The sequence below is a fragment of the Sinohyriopsis cumingii genome, chromosome 6, assembly GCF_028554795.1.
Source record: "Sinohyriopsis cumingii isolate HCF-2022 chromosome 6, ASM2855479v2, whole genome shotgun sequence".
NCBI classification, from domain to species: Eukaryota; Metazoa; Mollusca; class Bivalvia; order Unionida; family Unionidae; genus Sinohyriopsis; species Sinohyriopsis cumingii.
Window position 1 is genome coordinate 63,207,096 of NC_142966.1, and position 27,832 is coordinate 63,234,927.

The following is a 27,832-nucleotide window of genomic DNA, read 5'->3' on the forward strand; positions in this document are numbered from 1 at the left end:
TGTTATGCCTACTCAAAGGATTATCATTATGTTGATAAGGTAACAGGTCACTTTTACACCAAAATCCTAAAATTGTCCATTTTCATGCTTATTAATCATAAATCAGTCCGAGCTTGACCCCCATTCCCCAAAAATGTACTATACTTTGAAATAATTCTAAGATTTATTTAAAGCATAAATAACAGAATAATTGCAGTTCTTGGTTGGTGATCTGTTTAATAGCATACAAACAAATCACTGTACCACTTTAGACATGTGATCTATATGGGTCATTATTAAAGACTTTCCAGGGTGGTTTATTTATGAGTTGTTAATGAGTAATTCATGGGTTATTTACTTTGAATTGTAAACAAAATAAATATTAGTAATTTCTTGAAGATTTTTTTGCTTATATATTGCAGTCACAATGATTATATTGAGTTATTTCTGGCTTATTTCCTAAATTATTTTATTTAAAGTGAAGATATAATGAGTTATTAACATTGATACTGGATTATATAATGCAAAACATCTAGTCATTTGACATTGTTCTATCATCTGATTGGGTATAACTTTATGCACAGTTTTTAGCCAACCATGAGGATGACTTCATTTAGACAAAATTTTGTAACGTCTTTGACAGATTTTTGATATTTTAAGGTAAAGGGAATGATGTGATTGGTAATTAGGACTGCAGAATTTGAATGGATTTAATTGAGACTTTTGTATGAATAATTAATTTAATTAAGATGAAGAGTAATCAGGGTATTCAGGTGTCTTTATTACCATCCCTTTGCTTCAGGTATGATCTATAATTTTGTATAAGTTGTGTCAAACTGCAAACATGATCTGCCATCTCATAATGTTCCAGCAGATCAGGGTCTGTGTTGTTTGTTCTTCTGATTACTCCTATCAAACTGCATATACCCAGATCTTTCATTGCATTATGCGATGGCAGATATGGACCTCTAAAGTTTGTGATTGGACCTGACTTATATGGGAGTACATATGGTATGTTAAAGATTGGACCTGACTTATATGGGAGTACATATGGTATGTTAATTATTAGACCTGGCTTATATGGGAGTACATTTGGTATGTTAATTATTTTACCTGGCTTATATGGGAGTACATATGGTATGTTAATTATTGGACCTGACTTATATGGGAGTACATATGGTATGTTAATTATTGGACCTGACTTATATGGGAGTACATATGGTATGTTAATTATTGGACCTGACTTATATGGGAGTACATATCGTATGTTAAAGATTGGACCTGGCTTATATCGGAGTACATATGGTATATTAATTATTGGACCTGGTTTATATCGGAGTACATATGGTATGTTAAAGATGTATCAGCATAATGTGGTCCTTTTTATGTTCATGGAGCTGCAGTGGCTCAGTGGTTTGCATGCTAGACTTGTGACCAGAAGGTCAAGGTTTGAATCCTACCCTCAGATCAGTCCTGGCTAGCTACCATGATATGCCCATGAGCACATAAATCTACTGCAATTGCCATGCTGCTAAACCCTGGTGTGTCCCCAGACATAGGACTTTGCTGCAGTCACCATGCTGCTAAATAACCTTCATGTGCTGCAAAGCTCAAAAAACCAAAATCCCTTTTATGTTCATTTTTAAACCATGAAGATTTCTACATATGATGCTTTCTCAGTAGATATAAATTAAATTCAAAGCACAAAATTAATGAGATTAATAGCTAAACAAAATCAACACCAGGCTTATAAGCTACAAGAGCACTTGGAGGAGCCATGGATGACTGAATAGCTTAAGGCACTGACCTTCATTTATCACTAATATCTCACCAATGTCTATGTAAGTTTAAATCGGAGTATTGCCAAATGTGGGCATGTGATAAAAGCTTCCCATGGGTCAGTGGATCTTCCTGGAGTTTTCTTGGCTTCTTCCTCCACCATTATTACTGGATGCCATGCATAGTTTATGATGTGCTGGGAAATGGTGTTAAGCTTACAACAACAACAACAACAATGTCTACTTATGATTCATAATGTTATGGCATACTGGTAATGATAATCTGACTTATTCACAAATTACAATATAATACAGTATTGAATTATTCACAAATTACAATATAATACAGTATTGAATTATTCACAAATTACAATATAATACAGTATTGAATTATTCACAAATTACAATATAATACAGTATTGAATTATTCACAAATTACAATATAATACAGTATTGGGTTATTATTGATTTATCAATAATCTGTTAACTAAATTGAATCTGAATATTTCTCAATGCTAACTTGATTTCAAACCGTTATTTTAATACGAGTTATTGAACTCACTTTAATGAGTTATGGAACCCATTTTAATGAGTTATTGAACTCACTTTAATGAGTTATTGAACTCACTTTAATGAGTTAATTGAGCTCAATTTAATGAGGTATTGAAATCACTTTCATCAGTTATTGAACTCACTTTAATATAGATTATTAATCCAGTTTACCTGTAAGCTATTTATTATCTAAAGTAACTCAGTACTTTAAGTTATTACTTATTCATTATCCAGTATATTCACTATTTACAAACATACATACATGTTGCAGTATTAAATTGCAAATTATTTGCATACTTGGCAAAATTGAATAATTAACAATATTTATTTACAGCTTAAGTTAATGGCAAACTTTAACTATCAAGAATACATGAACACTTTCAGAGTCAAGCAGATGAAGAGTGGAAATTTGCAAGGTCTAAGTTGTGGATAAGTTATTTTGAGGACACCGGGACTCTTCCAGCCCCATTTAACATCATTCCCAGTCCAAAGACCTTCTTCTACCTGCTGTTGTGGTTTAAGAACAAGCTGTGTGCATGCTCCAAGCAGCAGAAGAGGAGTCGATGGCAGAGTATACGGGTACAAGATTACAATACTGTCCGTGTTATGGCTTCTGCTGTTATTACAATATAATCAGTGATATGGCTTCTTGACATTTATTCCAATACATTTAGTTGTATGGCTTTTTGCCATCATTCCTAGATCTGGTTACAAGATTACAATACTGTTAGTGTTATGGTTTCTGCTGTTATTGCAATATAATCAGTGATATGGCTTCTTGCCATTCAATTCCAATAGTTAGTTGTATGACTTTTTGCCATTATTCCTAGATATGGGTACAATATTACACTCCTGTCAGTGATGTGGCTTCTGCAGTTATTACCATATTATCAGTGATATGGTTTCTTGTTATTATATTAAAATAGTTAGTTATATGGCTTCTTGACATTAATCCTACAATATAATACAAGGAGTGACCCATACAAAATCATATGCCCATGTCAAAGGCATACTACAGGCATATTGTTCAGCTCAAAAACAGGTACTCTCTCATGTTTCTCTAGAATATCAGAAATAAATGTTGTACAAGTGTGTATCTGGCACAGAACTGGTGTACTTCAAGTGAACACAGGAGAATTATAGAAATAAGTACACATGTATTCAGAAAGCAGATACATTTCATTAAGGTACTATCAATCCATACAAGATGTACTACAGGGATAAGATTTTATGTAAACTAAACCCCTACTGCAGGTGTAAAATGCAAGCATAAATCAAACCCCAAGTACAGGTGTAAAATACAGGCATAAATCAAAACCCAAGTACAGGTGTAAAATGCAAGCATAAATCAAACCCCAAGTACAGGTGTAAAATGCAGACATAAATCAAACCCCAAGTACAGGTGTAAAACGCAAGCGTAAATCAAATCCCAAGTACAGGTGTAAAATGCAGGCACAAACCAAACCCAAAGTACAGGTGTAAAATGCAGGCACAAACCAAATCCCAAGTACAGGTGTACAACACAAGCATAAACCAATCCTCAATAGATGCATATTTTACACATTTAAAACACAAGCATGATTGTGTCCTATTTTGTAAGAAAAGGTTATTGTATATCCTCGCTTTTAAGTTGAGTCAAGCTGCAAACCAGAAAGCTCCTGATCGTCAACAGAATATTGTGCCTGTAGATCAGTGTCTATGTTGTTTTCTCTACTAATTACTCATAACAAGAGGCCCTGAGTGGCTGAGTGGTCTAAAGCATTCACCATTGCAGATCACTTCTTTTAATGCAGACATATGTGTTACCAACTGTTTTGCATGAATAATTAGAATCTGGAATAAGTGATCACTATAAAGAATGTTGAGAAAATTTGTCCCAAAACAATTTTAGATTTATACTAAAACATCCAAATATACAGAGTATTGATAATAATGACTTTATTATATGCATCCATGCTATTATATTAAATCTATTATCTTTCACAAAAAGAATCCTACCGAGAAAGATAAAACAAGCTAAATACACCTCATACAAAAAAAACGAAGACTTTTTGCTTCCTTTATGTTCATCACAAACATGTCTATTATATAAAGCACGGAGTCACAGATGAACTTAATGCATGCCTGGATTCATTCTGGGTGATGTGTCTCTTCATTTATTTATTTGACATGTCTTTCTTTCATCTTTCTAGAAAGTTACAATGATTAACAGTCTCCATAATAAACAATTTTAAAAAAACGGAAAAAAATAAAAGGTGCCGTATATGCTAGCTGATGAGTCAAACTGCTAACAACAAAGATTCTGATCTGTCACAGTATAATGCGCCTGCAGATCAGGGTCTGTGTTGTTTGTTCTATTGATTACTCCTAACAAACTGCACAGACCCAGATCTGCTGGTGCATCATGTGATGGCAGATCTGGATCTGTGCAGTTTGCAGTTGGAATCCCCTTATAAGCAAGTATATTTAGTAATAACCAGATTCAAATGCAGAAATAAATCAAAATGTTAAAATTCTCTTCGTAGAAGTTGTCATTCTGAATATATCCATGTTCCTTGTTTGTTGAACAACTTTCCACTTCGAATAAAGATGTATGATTCTGTATTCATCAAGTTTTTTTCTTTCAACTGTTATGACTCTGTGGTCATAAATTTAGTAACAGAATGAAGAAAAACCAACAAATTTTGTCAAACTTAACAAACAATTTAATTATGAAAGTTATTAATGAAAATGTGAAAGGAACTTAAGTATTATGAATTGAATCCAAAATAATCCTGAAAAAGTTTGATTAAAGTCCAAAAGAATGAAAAGTTACATACAAATTTCACAACCAGAAATGTACTGGTCCGAGAAGAATTATGACATTGTCAAAATGGCATTGTCCAGAACTCCTTTGAATATTTCTAAGTAGTTTCAAAATAACATTATAGTCCAAACAAAAAAAACTAGCACTTTCTTTTTTCCATTGAACATCCAAGCTATAAAAAAAATCTTCTCTCAAATAATATCTAAGTACAATATAAAATGAAAACTTGATGTTACAACAGGAACACAAGAAATAAGAATGATTCCAAAATAGGAATGAATCTGATTGCTCATTTCTCGTCTTTTATACACCTTCAAGAGTCTATTACGACTATATGTCACAATTATACCCCATGTGACAGATCTTACTACTCAATCTAATATTTCAAAATACCTATTCATGTGACCTAAATTATTCACTAGGAAATAACTTAATTCTTCTAAGATACGACCAGACTGATATGTCCAGTGGGAAATGGGACGAATCTCATAAACATACTTGCAAATAATTTTATTATGTTTTAAATTTCAACACATAAGTAAGTGTCTATTAATAGGTCCTATGCAGTTTAATAGGTCCTATGCAGTTTAATAGATCCTATGCAGTTTAACATCCTTTAAAATCAAATGCATTTACAAAATCCAACTACAGATTATCATTACAATTTACACCAATGAATAAAAGTTACAAAATTTAGACAAAATCGTGTGCCATGAGTTACAAAAAACACAGATATTCATAACAATTCACTTTCTCCTTGCACAGCTACCAGTTTCAGTGAGTTTCATTAGGCAGTCCACATTGACACAACATGCATTCATATATTCTGAAATAAGGATATATTTAGTAATACAAACTGGGATTGATCAAAGTTATAGGATTCTAACCCATCAAAGTTTTAATCCTGAGTCCAACATCTAACTCATTGTGCCAGGATGACTTTCAAAAAGAAAAATAATGATATAAATTAGTTTATTACTTTTATATATACAGAGAAAGTACATTGCTGCTAAGTATCATTCCCTACATATTTAATGTACATTGTAACAAAAACAACAATTTATAGAAACTAGTACTAGAAAAAGAAATTTAGATAAGTGTGGATAAAGATGCTCTATAGCTATGTAGCTCATCTTTGCCAGCTGATATGCTTGTTGTGACTCAAATGAAGACCATGCATTACTGCTAGATTTTAACAATCCAGATTTGTCCAATGGGGAAGAAGGGTCATATTCTTGCCTGCAGCATCTTTCTAATGAGGGCATGCAATAGTCAGCTGGCCTTCTTGTGAGGGCAAACCATGGCCAGCTGGCTTTCCCATGTGGGCATGCACTGGCCAGCTGGCCTTCTCATGAGGGCATGCCCTGGCCAGATGACTTTCTTGGCATGATTCAGAGTGCAGTGATGTCTCCATTTGATGCTAAATAACTCAAAACGTGTTTATATATATATATATATATATATATATATATATATATATATATATATATATATATATATATATATACACACACACACACACACACACATGTATATCCAAAGAATTGTATGAAAATTATGCATAAGAGTATTCTTTCAAAAGTCCTATATTTTGCCTCATCAACAGCATACAGATTTTCAAAGTTCAAAAAGTACAACACTGCAGTTGTCTAAGTTCTAAGATATGCCTTAACTAATGAATTAAAAGTGTCTAAGTTCTAAGACATGTATTAACTAGTGAATTAAAAGTGTCTAAGTTTTAACTAGTGAATTAAAAATGTCAAAGTTCTAGATACACCTTATCCAGTGAATTAGATATATCCAGGTTCTAAGATACACTTTAACTACTGAATTAAAAATGTCTAAATTCTAAGATACTCCCTAAAAACTGAATGAAAAATGTCTAAGTATCAACATACTTATTTTCTTGCCCACTACAAATGCATTATTTTTGGGGAATATCCTGTAGTTTTCTAGATCTTGAAAGAAATTATGCCGCATTTCTCCCTAGAATCTGGGTCTTGTGCTGCCCCTGATACTGCTGACGTACAGGCACAATATGCCCATGATTTTCATAAGGGACTATGTCATCTTACTCTAATACTGCTGACGTACAGGCACAATATGCCCATGATTTTCATAAGGGACTATGTCATCTTACTCTAATACTGCTGACGTACAGGCACAATATGCCCATGATTCTCATAAGGGACTATGTCATCTTGCTCTAACACTGCTGACGTACAGGCACAATATGCCCATGCTTTTCATAAGGGACTATGTCATCTTACTCTAATACTGCTGACATACAGGCACAATATGCCCATGATTTTCATAAGGGATTATGTCATCTTGCTCTAACACTGCTGACGTACAGGCACAATATGCCCATGCTTTTCATAAGGGACTATGTCATCTTACTCTAATGCTGCTGACGTACAGGCACAATATGCCCATGATTTTCATAAGGGACTATGTCATCTTACTCTAATGCTGCTGACGTACAGGCACAATATGCCCATGCTTTTCATAAGAGACTATGTCATCTTACTCTAATACTGCTGATGTACAGGCACAATATGCCCATGATTTTCATAAGGGACTATGTCATCTTACTCTAATACTGCTGACGTACAGGCACAATATGCCCATGATTTTCATAAGGGACTATGTCATCTTACTCTAATACTGCTGACGTACAGGCACAATATGCCCATGATTTTCATAAGGGACTATGTCATCTTACTCTAATACTGCTGACGTACAGGCACAATATGCCCATGATTTTCATAAGGGACTATGTCATCTTACTCTAATACTGCTGACATACAGGCATAATATGCCCATACTTTTAATAAAGGACTATATCTTCTGTTAGGTTACTACACAGTCAGTTGTATGTCTTCTTGTTGTTATTCCTAGATTATAGGAAAAACTAACTGAAGACAGGGTGTTTGATCTGCTTTGTTATGTGGAGGAATTGAACTTAAAGACTGTAATCAGAAATTAATCAGGCATAATCCAGGAGTCATTCTTTAAATGGACTTTGACAGCTAATTCTAAATTGCCACAAATAACAAAAGAAGATGGAAGATAACATCTGGATTACTTTATCAGAAGCAAGATCATACCACTTTTGCATTACCATCTACCGTATATTTATAGGTTACTGCCTTTGTATGGGAAAATATAACAAGTCTTTTTGGATGGAAAGACTGCACGATCTTGGGAGTGTGGTATATCCATCTGACAAAACAAGTTCATATTTTCCCATACAGATGCAGTAATCTTTTATTACATGTATATGCTCATTTTCTTATTCTACCTAAGGTTTAATTATATAAACAAAAATACACTACAAGAAACAAATTAACTGAATGTATGCTGTATTCCAAACTAAATACACAATGGCAGATTCATCATTACACAACAACAATATTATTAATGCACACATAACTCTGCCCAGATAAATTTAAACTTAGTCGTGTGCTAGACATAAGTTTCGAAAGAAAATGTCATTTTGGTCTACTTAAAATTGAAATTTGGAGTCATATTGTGAATGAATGCGCATTGCAACAATTCCATTTGATCTGGAATGAATAGATTTTGCTATTTTTGTTGATTCTACAAAATTTTGTGATTATGGACTGGATTTGTCTGTGCCAATTCTACATGAAATACATGAGATTGAAGCAGTGAGGGAGAAGCATGTTGACATCTGTAAGTGTGTTTCTGTTCTATCATTAAATGTTTGAAATCATAATGTGGGAAAAATATGAAGTCTTTCAATTGCTATTATCAAAACAGATGTTATGAAATTTAATGTTTATTTCATTTTGAGTGCAGTAAGGAGAATCTAATTGCATTTGGAATATAGTCAAAATTACAGTACAATTTCAAAATGTGTAATCAAGCTTGAGAACCCATAACATAGCTCATATAATTCAGATTTGCAGAACTAAGAAAGTACATTATGAGGAAATTCAGGATGTAAAACTTCAAGTAAATATTTTGCCATTCTTATTACCAGCTAAAGAAGACAGTATATGCCTTTTCACTTGCATGATATTTGTAAGGAAACTGTCTGGCATCTATCGCTAGCCTAAATCTGAAACATTGTATCAAAAAAGTTAATGCATAATGTGCCAAAGCAGCTGGTATGTGTCAGTCCACAAAACATCTTGTTTAGTTCATTCAGAAACAATTGCAATCAACCAAATCCTAAAGCATCTACTATGAGAGTGTACATGATTTGTTTACAGAGTAGTTCCTAATACACTACTGGGCACACGCGAGTTCAGTATGAAGTTGAACATGAGTGCAATATTGTAAAATACTGAATGATTCTGACAATATAAAGTTAACATAGACAAAAATGAGCATATAATAAACTCACTTATAAGACAAGTCCAACTGCAAACTACACAGACCCAGATCTGCCATTGTATAATGCACCAGAAGATCTGAGTCTGTGCAGTTTGTTAAGAGTAATCAGTAGAACAAAAAACAGACCCTGATTTGCAGGTACATCATGCTATGGAAGATCAAGATCTTTCTTGTTTACAGTTGGACTTGAGTTATAAATGAGTATTAATGGTAAATAGAAAGTTGGATCCCTAACATTCATTGCTTTCAATCAAGATCTTCCTTTTTAGGATGGTAATTTTTATGTAGTTTGAAATTAATATACTTTAGTATTTGTTTTGCTTGGATTGGAAATTTTCAAGACATAACCATCACTATTCCAGTGAGAGCAGTAGCAGCAGTGTTAAGAATGTAATGTTGCTCTATAAAGTTTGTTTAAAGTCATGTAACCTCAATATATTCTTTTGTATTGCCTTCAAATTTTAGAACAATATTACCATTTGTCTAAGGTTTACATCTTAATCCAGGACATGTTTAGCAGATAGAAGCAGGGAATTTTACAGTAAAAGTTTCTTTGAAGTGTTATGTTAAGGCAGTTGTTCTTAACCCATGGGTTGTGACCCAAAACCAAGCTGCCATGCTGTTGTGAGTGGGTTGCTGATATCAGCCTTAATAATTTTAAAATTTCCTACCCAAGTGGTTTGTTAGCATTCAGTGGGCTTCTTTTGAAGCAAATAGAGAATTATTTGTTTCTTGAAGCTTTTAAAGCAGATAGAGAGATATACAAGGATCACATTTAATTCACAATTTCATGATCCTTCATCATGGGCATTTGGATGAACTTGTAGTTTTCTACGCTTTAAATCTCAGCCAAATGAAACAATTCATCCATAGTGAGACTGCACTCAAGTAGCATGCATACCCATGAGTTAGTAAGGTGAGACTGTACTCAAGTAGCATGCATAACCATGAGTTAGTATGGTGAGACTGTACACAAGTAACATGCTTACCCATGAGTTAGTATGGTGAGACTGTACTCAAGTAGCATGCATACCCATGAGTTAGTATGGTGAGACTGAATTCAAGTAGCATGAATACCCATGAGTTAGTATGGTGAGACTGAATTCAAGTAGCATGAATACCCTTGAGTTAGTATGGTGAGACTGGATTCAAGTAGCATGCATACCCATGAGTTAGTATAGTGAGACTGTACTCAAGTAGCATGCATACCCTTTAGTTAGTATACTGAGACAGTACTCAAGCAATATGCATATCCATGAGTTAGTATAGTGAGACTGGATTCAAGTAGCATGCATACCCATGAGTTAGTATAGTGAGACTGGATTCAAGTAGCATGCATACCCATGAGTTAGTATGGTGAGACTGAATTCAAGTAGCATGCATACCCATGAGTTTCTATAGTGAGACTGTATTCAAGTAGCATGCATACCCATGAGTTTGTATAGTGAGACTGGATTCAAGTAGCATGCATACCCATGAGTTAGTATGGTGAGACTGTATTCAAGTAGCATGCATACCCATGAGTTTGTATAGTGAGACTGTACTCAAGTAGCATGCATACCAATGAGTTAGTATAGTGAGACTGTATTCAAGTAGCGTGCATACCCATGAGCTAGTATAGTGAGATTGGATTCAAGTAGCATGCATACCCATGAGTTTGTATACTGAGACTGTATTCAAGTAGCATGCATACCCATGAGTTAGTATAGTGAGACTGGATTCAAGTAGCATGCATACCCATGAGTTAGTATGGTGAGACTGGATTCAAGTAGCATGAATACCTGTGAGTTAGTATAGTGAGAATGTATTCAAGTAGCATGAATACCCATGAGTTAGTATGGTGAGACTGTACACAAGTAGCATGCATACCCATGAGTTAGTATGGTGAGACTGTACTCAAGTAGCATGCATAACCATGAGTTAGTATGGTGAGACTGAATTCAAGTAGCATGAATACCCTTGAGTTAGTATGGTGAGACTGGATTCAAGTAGCATGCATACCCATGAGTTAGTATAGTGAGACTGTACTCAAGTAGCATGCATACCCTTTAGTTAGTATACTGAGACAGTACTCAAGCAATATGCATATCCATGAGTTAGTATAGTGAGACTGGATTCAAGTAGCATGCATACCCATGAGTTCGTATAGTGAGACTGGATTCAAGTAGCATGCATACCCATGAGTTAGTATGGTGAGACTGAATTCAAGTAGCATGCATACCCATGAGTTTCTATAGTGAGACTGTATTCAAGTAGCATGCATACCCATGAGTTTGTATAGTGAGACTGGATTCAAGTAGCATGCATACCCATGAGTTAGTATGGTGAGACTGTATTCAAGTAGCATGCATACCCATGAGTTTGTATAGTGAGACTGTACTCAAGTAGCATGCATACCAATGAGTTAGTATAGTGAGACTGTATTCAAGTAGCGTGCATACCCATGAGCTAGTATAGTGAGATTGGATTCAAGTAGCATGCATACCCATGAGTTTGTATACTGAGACTGTATTCAAGTAGCATGCATACCCATGAGTTAGTATAGTGAGACTGGATTCAAGTAGCATGCATACCCATGAGTTAGTATGGTGAGACTGGATTCAAGTAGCATGAATACCCGTGAGTTAGTATAGTGAGAATGTATTCAAGTAGCATGAATACCCATGAGTTAGTATGGTGAGACTGTACACAAGTAGCATGCATACCCATGAGTTAGTATGGTGAGACTGTACTCAAGTAGCATGCATAACCATGAGTTAGTATGGTGAGACTGAATTCAAGTAGCATGAATACCCTTGAGTTAGTATGGTGAGACTGGATTCAAGTAGCATGCATACCCATGAGTTAGTATAGTGAGACTGTACTCAAGTAGCATGCATACCCTTTAGTTAGTATACTGAGACAGTACTCAAGCAATATGCATATCCATGAGTTAGTATAGTGAGACTGGATTCAAGTAGCATGCATACCCATGAGTTCGTATAGTGAGACTGGATTCAAGTAGCATGCATACCCATGAGTTAGTATGGTGAGACTGTATTCAAGTAGCATGCATACCCATGAGTTTGTATAGTGAGACTGTACTCAAGTAGCATGCATACCAATGAGTTAGTATAGTGAGACTGTATTCAAGTAGCGTGCATACCCATGAGCTAGTATAGTGAGATTGGATTCAAGTAGCATGCATACCCATGAGTTTGTATACTGAGACTGTATTCAAGTAGCATGCATACCCATGAGTTAGTATGGTGAGACTGGATTCAAGTAGCATGAATACCCGTGAGTTAGTATAGTGAGAATGTATTCAAGTAGCATGAATACCCATGAGTTAGTATGGTGAGACTGTACACAAGTAGCATGCATACCCATGAGTTAGTATGGTGAGACTGTACTCAAGTAGCATGCATAACCATGAGTTAGTATGGTGAGACTGGATTCAAGTAGCATGCATACTCATGAGTTAGTATAATGAGACTGGATTCAAGTAGCATGCATACCCATGAGTTAGTATAGTGAGACTGTACACAAGTAGCATGCAGACCCATGAGTTAGTATGGTGAGACTGGATTCAAGTAGCCTGCATACCCCTGAGTTAGTATGGTGAGACTGTACACAAGTAGCATGCATAACCATGAGTTAGTATGGTGAGACTGAATTCAAGTAGCATGAATACCCTTGAGTTAGTATGGTGAGACTGGATTCAAGTAGCATGCATACCCATGAGTTAGTATAGTGAGACTGTACTCAAGTAGCATGCATACCCTTTAGTTAGTATACTGAGACAGTACTCAAGCAATATGCATATCCATGAGTTAGTATAGTGAGACTGGATTCAAGTAGCATGCATACCCATGAGTTCGTATAGTGAGACTGGATTCAAGTAGCATGCATACCCATGAGTTAGTATGGTGAGACTGAATTCAAGTAGCATGCATACCCATGAGTTTCTATAGTGAGACTGTATTCAAGTAGCATGCATACCCATGAGTTTGTATAGTGAGACTGGATTCAAGTAGCATGCATACCCATGAGCTAGTATGGTGAGACTGTATTCAAGTAGCATGCATACCCATGAGTTTGTATAGTGAGACTGTACTCAAGTAGCATGCATACCAATGAGTTAGTATAGTGAGACTGTATTCAAGTAGCGTGCATACCCATGAGCTAGTATAGTGAGATTGGATTCAAGTAGCATGCATACCCATGAGTTTGTATACTGAGACTGTATTCAAGTAGCATGCATACCCATGAGTTAGTATGGTGAGACTGGATTCAAGTAGCATGAATACCCGTGAGTTAGTATAGTGAGAATGTATTCAAGTAGCATGAATACCCATGAGTTAGTATGGTGAGACTGTACACAAGTAGCATGCATACCCATGAGTTAGTATGGTGAGACTGTACTCAAGTAGCATGCATAACCATGAGTTAGTATGGTGAGACTGGATTCAAGTAGCATGCATACTCATGAGTTAGTATAATGAGACTGGATTCAAGTAGCATGCATACCCATGAGTTAGTATAGTGAGACTGTACACAAGTAGCATGCAGACCCATGAGTTAGTATGGTGAGACTGGATTCAAGTAGCCTGCATACCCCTGAGTTAGTATGGTGAGACTGTACACAAGTAGCATGCATACCCATGAGTTAGTATGGTGAGACTGTACTCAAGTAGCATGCATAACCATGAGTTAGCATGGTGAGACTGTACACAAGTAGCATGCATACCCATGAGTTAGTATGGTGAGACTGTAGTCAAGTAGCATGCATACTCATGAGTTAGTATAGTGGGATTGTACACAAGTAACATGCTTACCCATGAGTTAGTATAGTGAGACTATACTCAAGTAGCCTGCATAACCATGAGTTCAAGTAGCATGAACACCTATGAGTTAGTATAGTGAGACTGGATTCAAGTAGTATCTATATTAATATGTATGTTCAAATTTTTAAGTCATGATACTTCAAATGTCACCTGCTAGACACAGTATCATTGTATGCCTAAAGCATCTACTGTGACAAATCTATTCTTGTAATGTATGCATTAGTAGATATCAATGTAGTGTATTAAGGGTTATTATAAAACAAGGAACATTTTTTCAAGCATGCCTAACATGATACTTTTTTTTGCAGAAAATTGTCAAGAAAATAAATGAAAGAGAAATAAGATATCAGGTAATACCTTAATTACTTGTGACTTCTTGTAAATATCAAATTAAGTATTTATATGTAACTTTTACAAGAGGTTGCCTGCTTGCAGAATATAAGTCTTGAAAATAAAAGAATATTGTTAGCAAACGTAATGCTATGAATCTTCAGTGTTTTAATTTTCATGTACATGTAATAATATGTAATGATAATCTACTGACATTTTCATTTCAGTCATGATCACTTTCATTAAAATTTCATCGTAAAGTGTTACTTCATCTATTCCTCTTTTTCTTCTGTTTTGTCTTAAAATTATGCCTAAGCTTTGACTAAAATATGAGATCATCGTTTATTTTTCTACAACACAAATTTTAAGGATAAAATGTTTCATTTTTAACATGATTAATCTCTTCCAAAAAAAAGCAGAGGGTTATTTTGTTACAATCAGAGAGGAGTTATTTTAGAAACAGTCATTTTAGTTGTTTTTTATTTTTCTCACCGTAGGCCGTGATGAGGGACCTCATCAAGAGATACGTCATGTTTAAGCAGCGGGGACCTTTACGAGGAGATGGGGTCACTGAGGATGATATCAACGAGCTCAAACAAGATATTTCCTCATTCAGATTTGAACTTCTGGAGATCTTGCGTAACAATGGCATGAAAACTCCAAACCCCAACCAACCTAAACCTTCAAGTAAGAAGAACTTGCTTCGATATTGGAAAAATATCGCCAATGGCAGTGGCAGTTTTGATTCAGTCGAGGGTTCCTTTGATTAGTTTCCAAGGCAACAGTATTTGTCTCATAGACAACATTTTTGATGATACAAAAAATGTGATAGATACATGAAGAAAAGTGAATACAAATTGTGTGATTTATTCCATTTGATCTCAGTGTTAACCTTAGATGTTACCTTGAACTGTTTTTTTTAAATACAAATCCTGCCAAGACAAAATGTCTCCTTTCTACCATCACACTTTAGTCATTCCCATATGTGTTGTGGCTATTTAAATCTTTTTTCACATATTAATAGCAACTTTATCTTTTATGGATCGATTTCCATAGGAAATGCTTCACGTATTTTCAGATAACCAATTTCTGTAAATTCCTTTGTTCCACCAACTGCAGATTTGTAAGATTTGGTGTTGAGATGCCCTGTGTCAAGTGATTTTATGCACAGCTGTCTTCAGCTGTAGCCAATTTTACTTCTTCATGCTAAGACAGACAGAGGGACATAGAGTCTGTCTCCCCTATATTTTGTATGGGTACCTATCACTGGTGTACCAGTTGCTGCCAAGACGCTTGCCAGTTATCTAGGGGAGACAACTAGTAATCACCATGAGAAAGGTAACTTCCTATGATTAATTGCATTCAGAATAACAACTATAAATGTGGAATGATTGCATAATGATGAGAGACAGTAGCCTTTGGACAAAATGGCTATTTGAAAGTAATTCATTCATTAATTGATAGTAAATCGATTACAGTAGGTAACCATGCTATAATTTCCTTGAAAAATACTTTTAACTTTGTTAGACTGAGAATAAGCGAGTGTCTACACCATTTGTATATAAGGCTGATTAGAAAATAGGTAAGACCAATAAGAACACAAATACTATAAGTCTCGTTGATGAAGTAAATTAAAATCTTTTGAATAATTTGATTCCGTGCTCATGAATGTGTACAAAAAAATGGGAATATTTTACATTTAATTTTTTATGCAGCATATGGCCTTTTATCACTTTAGGAAGATCAAGCAAGAAGATTGGAAAGTCATGATCAGTTAGAAGAAAATACCTTTATCTTAAACTATACAAAATCTTCAATTTGAGGCAATTTGTTATTTATATTTTTACCGATTCTGGTTGCAAGCCATTTTCTGAGAATATTTTAAATACAAACATCATTGTTGAAAATAAAATTATTTCTCTAACATTTGAGAAAGTCCCATTCAGATTGTTTCAAAACTTAATGTGAATTACTTTTCACTTTCAGAAGATTTTTATTCTAGAAAGAAATATGTACGTACCATTCCTTAGGATGTCCAGAGACTACTGTGTGCATCGTAATCTCAATAAAACCTGCTGAAGCTTCTCTAACAATGCTCTCTCTAACTTCCCAGAGAAAGATGCCTTATCAAAATGGAATTATTTTAACCATGTGCCATTATTTGCATTGTATTCCTTTCACCTAACTCAGACTCTTTGCACTTCAGACATTTCATGGTTTGTTTGTTCTTTTAACTCACTATATCATGAGCACTGTTTCATGGCTCATTATCTCACCTCAATGCCTCTTAACTTTCTGAGCTTGATTTTTCTTGTTACTTTTAAAAGAAATACACTTTATCTGTTTCACAGGATGATAGTCTCTTTTCTTAAAGGGAGCATGTTGGTGTGAGTTTCTATGGTACTGTATATACTCCCTTATAAAACAACTCCATCTGCAAACTGCACAGACTGAGAACTGAGATCTGTCATTACATAATACACCAGCAGATCAGAATCTGTGCAGGTTGTAAGGAGTACTATCAGTAGAACAAACGACCTTGACCTTGGTCTGCAGATGCAGGATCTATGTTGTTTGCAGTTCGACTCTACTAATTATAAGCGAGTACAGACGGAACATATCCTTGATATACATCATATCCTAAATGCAATTTGCCATGTATACATGTCATTTGTTTCAATCCAGCCAATGCATGTTCCATCTCTTTGTTGTTTCACCCTACTGTTCTCCAGTTTTATGTTGAGGGCAGAGTGGCAGGGGGAGGGGGAAACAAATTGGAGTCTGTTAATTTTAATTAAGTTTCATTTAAATATTGTTCACAGTAATCAGAAAGTATGCTAGAAGTTTAGGCTCTCAAGGCTGCTATTAATATCCTCTCCTAGAACAGTACTTTCACATATACATGTACTTGTAAGGTGGAATATGTACCACCTATACTTGCTTAGCAGTTGAGTCCAAATACAAACCGCACAGATCCTGATTTGCCATTACATATAGCACTGGCAGCTCTGGTTGTCTGCAGTTTGTTAGGAATAATCCATAGAACAAGCAACATAGGCTCTGATCTTCTGGCACACTATGCAGCAGAAGATCAGGGTCTATATTGTTTGCTGTTGGTCCTGATTTGTAAGTAAGTATATATGGTAGCTGACCTAATAGGTCAAGAATTTGTTTCAGTGTTGTTACTTCAATGAATAAACAGCGGGGACTCATAACAGACTTGACACCATGTAATGATTCATGAATGACAGACTTGACACAATATCATGATTCATGAATGACAGACTTGACACCATATCATGATTCATGAATGAGACTTGACACAATATCATGATTCATGAATGACAGACTTGACACAATATCATGATTCATGAATGACAGACTTGACACCGTATCATGATTCATGAATGACAGACTTGACACCACATCATGATTCATAAAACTTTCTGTGCAAGAAACTTAGGCCTGAGATTGAAACTCAAAAATCTGTCACTTCTGTCATATTAAACTTCCAAAATCTGTCATAATATTAAATTTCCAAAATCTGTCAACTTATTTCATAATATTAAATTTCCAAAATCTATCACTTCTGTAATATTAAATTTGCAAAATCTGTCACTTTTCTCATTAAATTTCCAAAAACTGTCACTTCTTTCATAATATTAAATTTCCAAAATCTGTCACTTCTTGTCCTAATATTAAATTTTCAAAATCTGCCCCTTCTATTAAAATATGAAAACCCCAAAATCTGCCACATCTTTTATACTATTAAAACTCCAAAATCAGGAACTTTAATCATAATACTTTAAGAAACATTTCAGGAAATAAATGTTGCCCCACCTTGGAAATCTTACTCTTAAGTTTACAATTCAGCCTTTTTGATTGGTCAGAATATTTTCTAGTAAATAAACATTCAATAAAGTTTTGTGACAGAGGGGCAAAATGTGAAACTGGAATTATGCAACCAAAGTTATGAGCCAGGAAAGGAATATAGGAACCAAAGCTAGGAAGACCATAAAAGTTCAACGGTTCTAACATTGCTGATGCTTTTAAACTTGGAGTTTAAGCTCAAGTTTGGTGTTGAAAAGTTTTGGAATGGCACCTGTAACATGATCATTTGGGGTCTGAAACATGAAACTAGGTGACTTAGTGTTAGCACTATGATGACTTGTATACTTGAACATGATACTTCGTGAATTCTTATTAGTACTATGATGACTTGTATACTTGAACATGATACTAATTGATTTAGGACTAACACTATGATGATTGTATACTTGAACATGATACTAAGTGATTTGGTATTAGTACTATGATGACTTGTATACTTGAACATGATACTAAGTGATTTGGTATTAGTACTTTGATGACTTGTATACTTGAACATGATACTACTTGATTTAGTACTAATGCTATGATGACTTGTATATTTTAACATGATACTAAGTGATTTGTTATTAGTACTATGATGACTTGTATGTTTGAACATAATACTAATTTATTTAGTACTAACACTATGATAACTTGTATACTTTAACATGATACTAATTGATTTAGTCTTAGCAATTTTGATGACCTGATTTCTTTAAATGGGATCTAAATAAAAGTACTGGGTTGAAATGTGATAAGCAAATCAATAGAGCTACCATCCAAATTCTAAACTTTAAAATAAAGAAAAGTATTTTTTCAACTTTTTCAGAATACATAACCTATTCAGATTTATTTAAGATTCTTAACAGCTTGGTAATGTCTGCATAATTATCATAAATTTCTTATATTTGGAATTTAGCACATCTAAGGTGGCACCAGTTTAGATGTTTTTGTTATCTGAAGAAAATGGTTTGAAATTCCTTTAATTTATTGGGCTTATATATTGTGTGCAATGTAAATAAATGATTAATTTACTTCATATACCAGTCAGAATTTATGATTGATCACCAAATTATAGATATGCATCAAGGTTTTACAAAACTTTGAAAGAGCAATACAAAGTATTTAATCATTTGCCTGGTATTGAAAATGAGCTTCCTCATTGGAAACTATTAAGAAGTTTCTAATTGGCAAATCAAATAAATTTTATTCATGATAGTTAAATTTTGCTTTAAAATTAAACATAAATCTTTGGCTTCAGTTTTATTATCGAAAAGAAAATATGCTAATGATGTATTTGGGCTTCTTTAAGTTTGATCTTGTAATCTGTGAATTACAAGTATTTCACTGATAAATATTACAGCATGACAATCAGGCTAATGGCAGTATTACCCTTTTTTCAGATCGACGTCTGTCTCGTAGAAAAAATCAACGCTCTCTGGAGCATCTAAAGAAATCTTTCATTATGAGCAACATGGCAGACCCCACCCCCCATATCGTGGATCAAGTCACCTCACCCACGCAGTTGGTGTTCACCCACCCTCCTCCAGTAACTAGTAGCATTACCTATGGAAACAGCATCCCAGAAACAATTATAGAGGAGTCATTTGAACACAATATCTCATTAAAGAAAAAGAGCTCTGTTAGTAGAAACAGTGTACCAGTCAAGTCTATTCCATATAGTGGGTCAATGTCAGAGAGAAAGACTCTTTACAAATCAAGAGATGCTACATCTCAGTCCACTGATTCCACATCTACATGTGATAGTGTAAATATCCCTCTGGAAGGCTCTGCTGAGACTGGTGATGTTTCGGACTCAGAGGAGGGGAGAGTACCCACAGACTCTGATGGAAACTTGAGTGATCAGCAAACAGAGTTTTTGAGGGTCAATAGTATTTGCAGCCATCATGGCAGAATCTCTCCAAACAATTCCAAACTTCAAAACACTGTTGATTTTTTGTTGGAATCCAAGAATAGAGGCAGCACACGAGAAACAAAGATTGTCAAAAGAGTCAAGTTTATGTGATTTAAGTTGATTCATTTCTTGTTTATTTGTGTTAAAACTTTTGCATACTGATGTAGCAATGGAGAGCTTAAGGAAATATTTCAAATATTTCAAGGAAATATAAAACAATTTTGTTCTATCGGTATTTAAAATTGTTAAATTATTCATCTATATTTTTCTTGAGTGATACATCTTTTTCCCCAAATCAGGTAACCTGTTCAGTTTGTTGGTGCTTGAGTATTGTCCACTATCAGCTATCCTGTTTTACCTATCCTAATGTTATATGAAAAAAGTTACTGAAGAATCCGTTCAACACAATTTCTTAGTGACATTTCAGCCTCATAAATGATATACCTTCTGTACTTGCTTACACATCAAGTCCAAAACTGCAAACTGCACAGACCCAGATCTGCCATCACATATAGTGGCGGATGATCTAGGTTTATGCAGTTTGTTGTAATTAGTAGAGCAAATAATATAGACCTTGTCATTTGCAGATGGACTCAACTTGTATGCAAGTATGTACATTACCTGGTGGTACTGAACTTGCATCATTGCTTTGTAAGCTCAGCTTCATTCTAAAAGCAGAGTTTATCATTGAAAGGATCACAGTGTAGAGTTAGATCTCTCTTGGATTAACTAACAAGTCTTTATAACATCAGCAAAATCAACCAGCTGTTCACTGCTGTAGATTGATTTTCCAGGAATAGCAGCTAATCTCTGTATTTAAACATGACCTCCTGATTGCCTCAGAAATTTAAGCCTGTCCTCTAAACTATGTTTCCAAAATACTGGTATTATCACAAGCAGTAAAGTAAAATCCAATTAATAAATTCTTAATTATTATTCTCCAACAGAAAGCTAATTAAAATCTCAGGTCAGCAAACTTATTAATCAAGAAATCTCTTGAAATAATTTGACAAACTTTTGGTTTGGAAAGACAATTCTCCTATGTAAGATGCTTCAAAGATATGGGTTTTAAATACAGTAGAAATACTGTACACACAACCTTGACTATATGTTATAGTCTGTGTTGCAAGTTTTAATTCAGCTTGACAAACAATTATTATACTGTATTAGATCTAGTATGACACTGTCTGATCAAAAATTAATCCGGTAAACTTAATTTTTTTAGATACATGTGTCTTTACAATCTTTTAAAGGATTCAAGCAGTAAGAGTTAAAAAATTCCCAGCATCATTTTCATCCTTCCTTATCAAAGTTTAAAACCAGTATTCTTTTAATGTAAATTATTCAATTAGGTATAAGCACTTTTGTATGTCATAATCTCTTACTTACTGCCTAAAGCTAATTGCTGTAATAAATTGTGTGTCATAATGATTCGTATTCTCATACCACCATTAGCTAGCTTAGTCCCTGTACTTCAGGTATGCATCCAAGTTATGACAATTATGCTAATTGTGCAACAAGAATGAGTGACCCATTGAGGAGATCAAATTTTATCCATGTAGGTTTTACCAAACCTTGATCGATTTAATGCCAACTTTCTGATAAAGTGCTCACCAAAGAAAGAAGATGTTTCAATTTTCTTTCGGTGTGGTTGTTGGCACTGTTAATTTTAAACAAGTAGCTATGAGCAATATGTCAACCATTTCTACTCCCAATGCTTACTAAGAGTCTGCAGCTCAATATTGATGTACTGTATATACTTGCTTATAAGTCAAGTCAAACTGCAAACAACAGATCCTGATCTGCCATAGCATAATGCCCCAGCAGATCAGGCCTATCTTGAATGTTCTACTGATTACTCCTAAGAAACTGCACAGATCCAACTCTGCCAACACATTATGCTCCTGCATATCAGTGTGTATGCAGTTTGCATTTGGACTTGTCTTATACGCAAGTATATACCATTGTTTCAACTCACGTATCACCCCAGTTGGAACAAAGTCATGCATATGCTTGTTAGCTGACATTTAGAAAACACTTTGGGATGACATTCAGCAAGTTTTCAATTCCAAACTTAATCTGTTTATGTTTTTCTGTACAAATAAAGTTTATATGCATGCAGTATTTCCATCAACTTTATCCAGTCCAAAGTGTCAATGATCGTAGATTTGGTTTGTATATAATCTATTGTAATGGCACTAATTTCATTTTCTATTAAAATCTTTAAGTTTGTGGATAATTTAACATCTAATGTTTAAATAATCTTGTAGAAAAAAACAAATAAAATTGTCCCATAAGATATTAAGTTGCGCCATAGTTTGTTTTTTGTGTTTTTTTCTTTGTCTGATTGAGGTCTATTGTTTATTTTTGTATGATAAATTAGAAATTCCATGTAATCTGTTGATACTGCATCTTTTTCTCTCCCCAGTTCAAATTAAAATATGAGATATCTGAGTTTATAAATTGTAAATTATAAAATACATATATACCAATTTTAAATTATAATTCTGCCTCTAATCTATCGACTTTCAGTTTACATATTACAATCTCTATCACTTTGCATGTATTGTATGCAGAACATGTACAGGGGTAAAGAATGTACTCTTAATGACAACAATGTCAACAACTGCAACAATAAAAATAATCCAACCCCCCCAAAAAAACTGGCAGTATGAGTCATTACTTGGACTATAACCTTGTCTTAGGGGCCATCCATAAATGGCATCATCAGTGTGAGGTACTTCCAGGTGTTTGTGATTGATAGTGGTTGATAAGCATAGAGTATGACTGTAAAGGCTTGTGTATTTGGCATGCTTGACAGGTGTTTCATTATTATTATTGCCATGTGTATGGAGAGCATGCAGTTTCATTTCTGTAACTAGTGAGCTCTGAAACTGAATTGCATTTCATGGCCTCCGACAGAAGCTACAAAAATACTGCATATTTTAAAGAACTGGTGTACAAATAGTGCACATTTACAAGGAAACAATATACATTTAAAGCATCACAATGCCAACAGTAAAAGCAGATGAAACGATTAAACAGATTATAACATGCAAACTTACATTTTTGTGTTTTTAAAAAGGGATGAAGATATACAACACATCAAAGAAAGGAATACATGTGAAAATCTAGATAAGAAATTTGCATTTTGTTTGGCAGATTCATAATGACAAAACTAAGATTTTAAAACTTGCATTAAAATTGGGAATGAATCATCTCAGGGAAAATCACTTTGTATTCTCGGTTATAAAGTCCTATTAACATGGTATTTGGTGAATGTTAATATTTGGAAATATACAGGCCAGTGAGTGTAGGTATTTGGAAATATTCAGGCCAGTGAGTGTTGGTATTTGGAAATATTCAGGCCAGTGAGTGTAGGTATTTGGAAATATTCAGGCCAGTGAGTGTAGTTATTTGGAAATATTCAGGCCACTGAGTGTAGGTATTTAGAAATATTCAGGCCAGTGAGTGTAGGTACATGTGTATTTGGAAATATTCAGGCGAGTGAGTGTAGTTATTTGGAAATATACAGGCCAGTGAGTGTAGGTATTTGGAAATATTCAGGCCAGTGAGTGTTGGTATTTGGAAATATTCAGGCCAGTGAGTGTAGTTATTTGGAAATATTCAGGCCAGTGAGTGTTGGTATTTGGAAATATTCAGGCCAGTGAGTGTAGGTATTTGGAAATATTCAGGCCAGTGAGTGTAGTTATTTGGAAATATACAGGCCAGTGAGTGTAGGTATTTGGAAATATTCAGGCCACTGAGTGTAGGTATTTAGAAATATTCAGGCCAGTGAGTGTAGGTACATGTGTATTTGGAAATAGTCAGGCCAGTGAGTGTAGGTATTTGGAAATATTCAGGCCAGTGAGTGTTGGTATTTGGAAATATTCAGGCCAGTGAGTGTAGTTATTTGGAAATATACAGGCCAGTGAGTGTAGTTTGTGTAGGTATTTGGAAATATTCAGGCCAGTGAGTGTTGGTATTTGGAAATATACAGGCCAGTGAGTGTAGGTATTTGGAAATATTCAGGTCAGTCAGTGTAGGTATTTGGAAATATACAGGCCAGTGAGTGTAGGTATTTGGAAATATTCAGGCCAGTCAGTGACATCTACAGCTGCCTAAGAACTCAAGCCAACATACTGACGACTCTTTTTTGTGTCAGTTGTAATGAGTCAGCTGTTCAGATCAATTGCCAAATGCACATGCATAAGAAATGTGCATTATGTTGAATTTTTGAATATAGTTGTGAAAGGTATTGTGTTTAAATATTCTACAACTTAAAGAATTATTCATCTGTTTTCTTTCTGGGTGAGATGTTGCCAGTTTTATTGGTTTATATTTAAGGATATTTGTTTGGATTAAAGAAAATAATTGATCAATGTCTGATTTATTGATTTTACAATACATTATAATGTTCCCAAGGATTTAAAAGAAGATCCTGGACATTTTTTTTATCTTCTTTTGTGTTATTTTCAGGTGTTAACTTTTTTAACTGATTTAAACCATTTCTTACATTTTTTATATAGATACATTGATATATTGATAACAAATCTCCTTCACTGAAAACTCAATCTCCTTTATTGACACTTTGGATTTTATTACATGTAAATATAAGAGGTGGTTTCTACTACAAGGTCTTTGTTTAAAACCCATAATCTGAAAAGGAGACTAAATAATTTCATACTTTTGTACATAAAAAGTAATATTCACATTTATAAATTAGTTCTTAAAACAAATTGATCATGTTTAAAAAACATAGGTGTCTGACCAAAATAAGCAATGAGCATGTTTATAGAGTAGATATCAGAACAAAAGAATCAATGAGCATGTTTATTGAGCAGATATCAGAACAAAAGAAGCAAATATAGTAGATATTAGAATAAAAGAAGCAGTGAGAATGTTTATTGAGCAACTATCAGAATAAGAGAAGCAATGAGCATGTTTATAGAGCAGATATCGACAAAACACGCAATGAGATGTTTACAGAGTAGATTACAGAACAAAAGAAGCAATGAACATTTTTATAGAGTATATATCAGAACAAAACAAGCAGTGTGCATGTTTATTTAGTAGATGTCAGAATGAAATAATCAATGAGCATGTTTATTTAGTAGATATAAGAATGAAACAATCAATGAGCATGTTTATTTAGTATATATAAGAATGAAACAATCAATGAGCACTTTTATTTAGTAGATATCAGAATGAAACAATCAATGAGCATGTTTATTTAGCAGATGTCAGAATGAAACAAACAATGCGCATGTTTATTTAGCAGATATCAGAATGAAATAATCAATGCATAATGTTTATTTAGTAGATATCATAATGAAACAATCAATGAGCCTGTTTATTTAGCAGATATCAGAATGAAACAATCATTGTGTATGTTTATTTAGTAGGCATCAGAATGAAACAATCATTGTGTATGTTTATTTAGTAGGCATCAAGTCAGATGAAGCAAAAAAATACTGCATTGTATTGTCCTCATTATTCATTGTTTGTTACTCATGTTTTTATCTGCCTCACATTGCATAGGAAGACATCTTTTTGAATGAGGCAGATTTCTGCTCATCGTAATCATAAAAATCACTGTTGACATTTTCAAAAGAAATCAGTTTTTAGAACAATTTCTATGAATTAGATTGTTATGCTAATGTTAAATATACGAAGATATAAGTCTGACATTGAACTGACGGTTGTGTAGACAATGTAATTTTAGGAAGTGAATGCAACAAAATTCTCTGTTTCACATACTCTGTTTACAGTTTTTTTTTCAATTTCTTTTGTGTTATTGTACACATATTTTTAAATACATGTAGACTAATACCAGTCCATGTCAACTTGTTTGACAAACTTTGTTCCATATTGTACAAATATTTTCCCTGTGATAGATGATGTTTGTTATGACCATTTATGACTAGATATAGTGTATAAGTAATCTTATTTGCAGTGAAAGCATGTTTCTACTTCTGTAGACATGTATATTTGGTAAGTACTGTCCATGTATGTACGTATTCAGCAAATAGTATGAAATGATCTAATTTAAAAATTGTTTCCTTGTTTTGACTAGTCTTTAAACATATATGTACATATTCAACAAATAGTATGAAATGATCTAATTTAAAAATTGTTTCCTTCTTTTGACTAGTCTTTAAACATATATGTACATATTCAACAAATAGTATGAAATGGTCTAATTTAACAATTGTTTCCTTGTTTTGTCTGTTCTTTAAACTCAGAAAAGGCACTGCATATTGAGAGTCATTGTGAGCTGTAGGGAATAAGAAAAGGTAAGGAGATATGAAGAAAAAGTAAGTTATAAGTTGTTGAAACTAAATAAAAGTCAAATGTTTTATGGATACTATTAATGTTGGAATATAAGCACACATTTTTATTTGACTGGAAATTGTTTGTCAAGATCTTTGAATAAAATTTAATTCAACAATATAATTAATAACATGTGATGCAAATTTTAAAATATTTGGTTGCACAACTGACAAAATCTAAGATTTGTAATGCTATCTTGATCAAATGTACCGAGCATTAAAAAATTGTGAAATATGTTTATTAAAAGAAATCATGAACAATTATTGTTCCAAATTAAATGTATATAATACAGAATATTCCCATTATAGTGCAGCCAAGGTTAATGTAAAATGTTATTGTTGTTTCCAAGTGAGATAACCCTTGCAGTATGGTAACACACATGCAGTCACGACACCACCAGAGAACTGGCTTACTGTTGCAGGAAAAATATACCTCAAAGCATTTTGGAACCAATGTGTCCCTCTTTTACAAGATATCACAAGACTGTTCTTCATTTTTGATCATCATGGCTCAAAGTCCTGCTCTTCTTACTTGTCAGCAGCTGAAAGCAATTTTCAGAATCTGTCAAATAGAATATTAATCATACCAATGTTCACACCAACTAGCAGCTGTTAATTATTCAATGACCTACTGGCTTTCTTTTTGTTTAGGGTCTGGAATATTGTTGACTTCAAAATTTATCAAACTTCACTTTTTTAGTGATTTGGAGCAAGAAATGTCCTTAGAGGATCTGTACCAGTCGCTCTGTCAAACAGTTGCCACACTATTGTTGCTTATTCATAATTTCCACCCATACTTCTTTTGGTCCTAGAGACAAAATATACCTAAAATCCTCTTCATTTTTCCCATGAATGATGCTGGCCAAAATATACTACACAGAGTCAAGAATAAGTAATGATCTTATGGTAATCAGTTCCACCTGGCAATTGGTGCAGAAAACTTTGGGTAATTTTTGTTAAAAAAATCTACATTTGCTTACCGAAGCATGATTGCATATGCATGAGCAGAGGGGTTTTTTTGTTTGTTTTTTCTTCTTTTATATGCTGTGACTGGAAAATTGGTTCACCTATAATTTACT

At 34.1% G+C, this 27,832-nt stretch overlaps 1 protein-coding gene across 2 annotated transcripts in view; it reads left to right on the top strand.

The window, feature by feature from the left end:
* Positions 1 to 27,014, top strand: part of LOC149797075 (transient receptor potential-gamma protein-like) — a 179,518-nt gene extending 152,504 nt beyond the window's left edge. Inside the window, exons 9-12 of one of the 2 annotated variants that reach the window (XM_089961751.1) lie at positions 2,694 to 2,888; positions 14,615 to 14,656; positions 15,134 to 15,323; positions 19,910 to 27,014. In XM_089961751.1, the coding sequence (XP_089817877.1) occupies positions 2,694 to 2,888; positions 14,615 to 14,656; positions 15,134 to 15,323; positions 19,910 to 20,532 (1,050 nt within the window). In that variant the 3' untranslated portion in view covers positions 20,533 to 27,014. Of the gene's footprint in view, positions 1 to 2,693; positions 2,889 to 14,614; positions 14,657 to 15,133; positions 15,969 to 19,909 lie in introns of those variants that run through there. The other variant, XM_089961750.1, reaches the window with a different exon arrangement.
* The last annotated feature ends 818 nt before the right edge of the window (positions 27,015 to 27,832 follow it).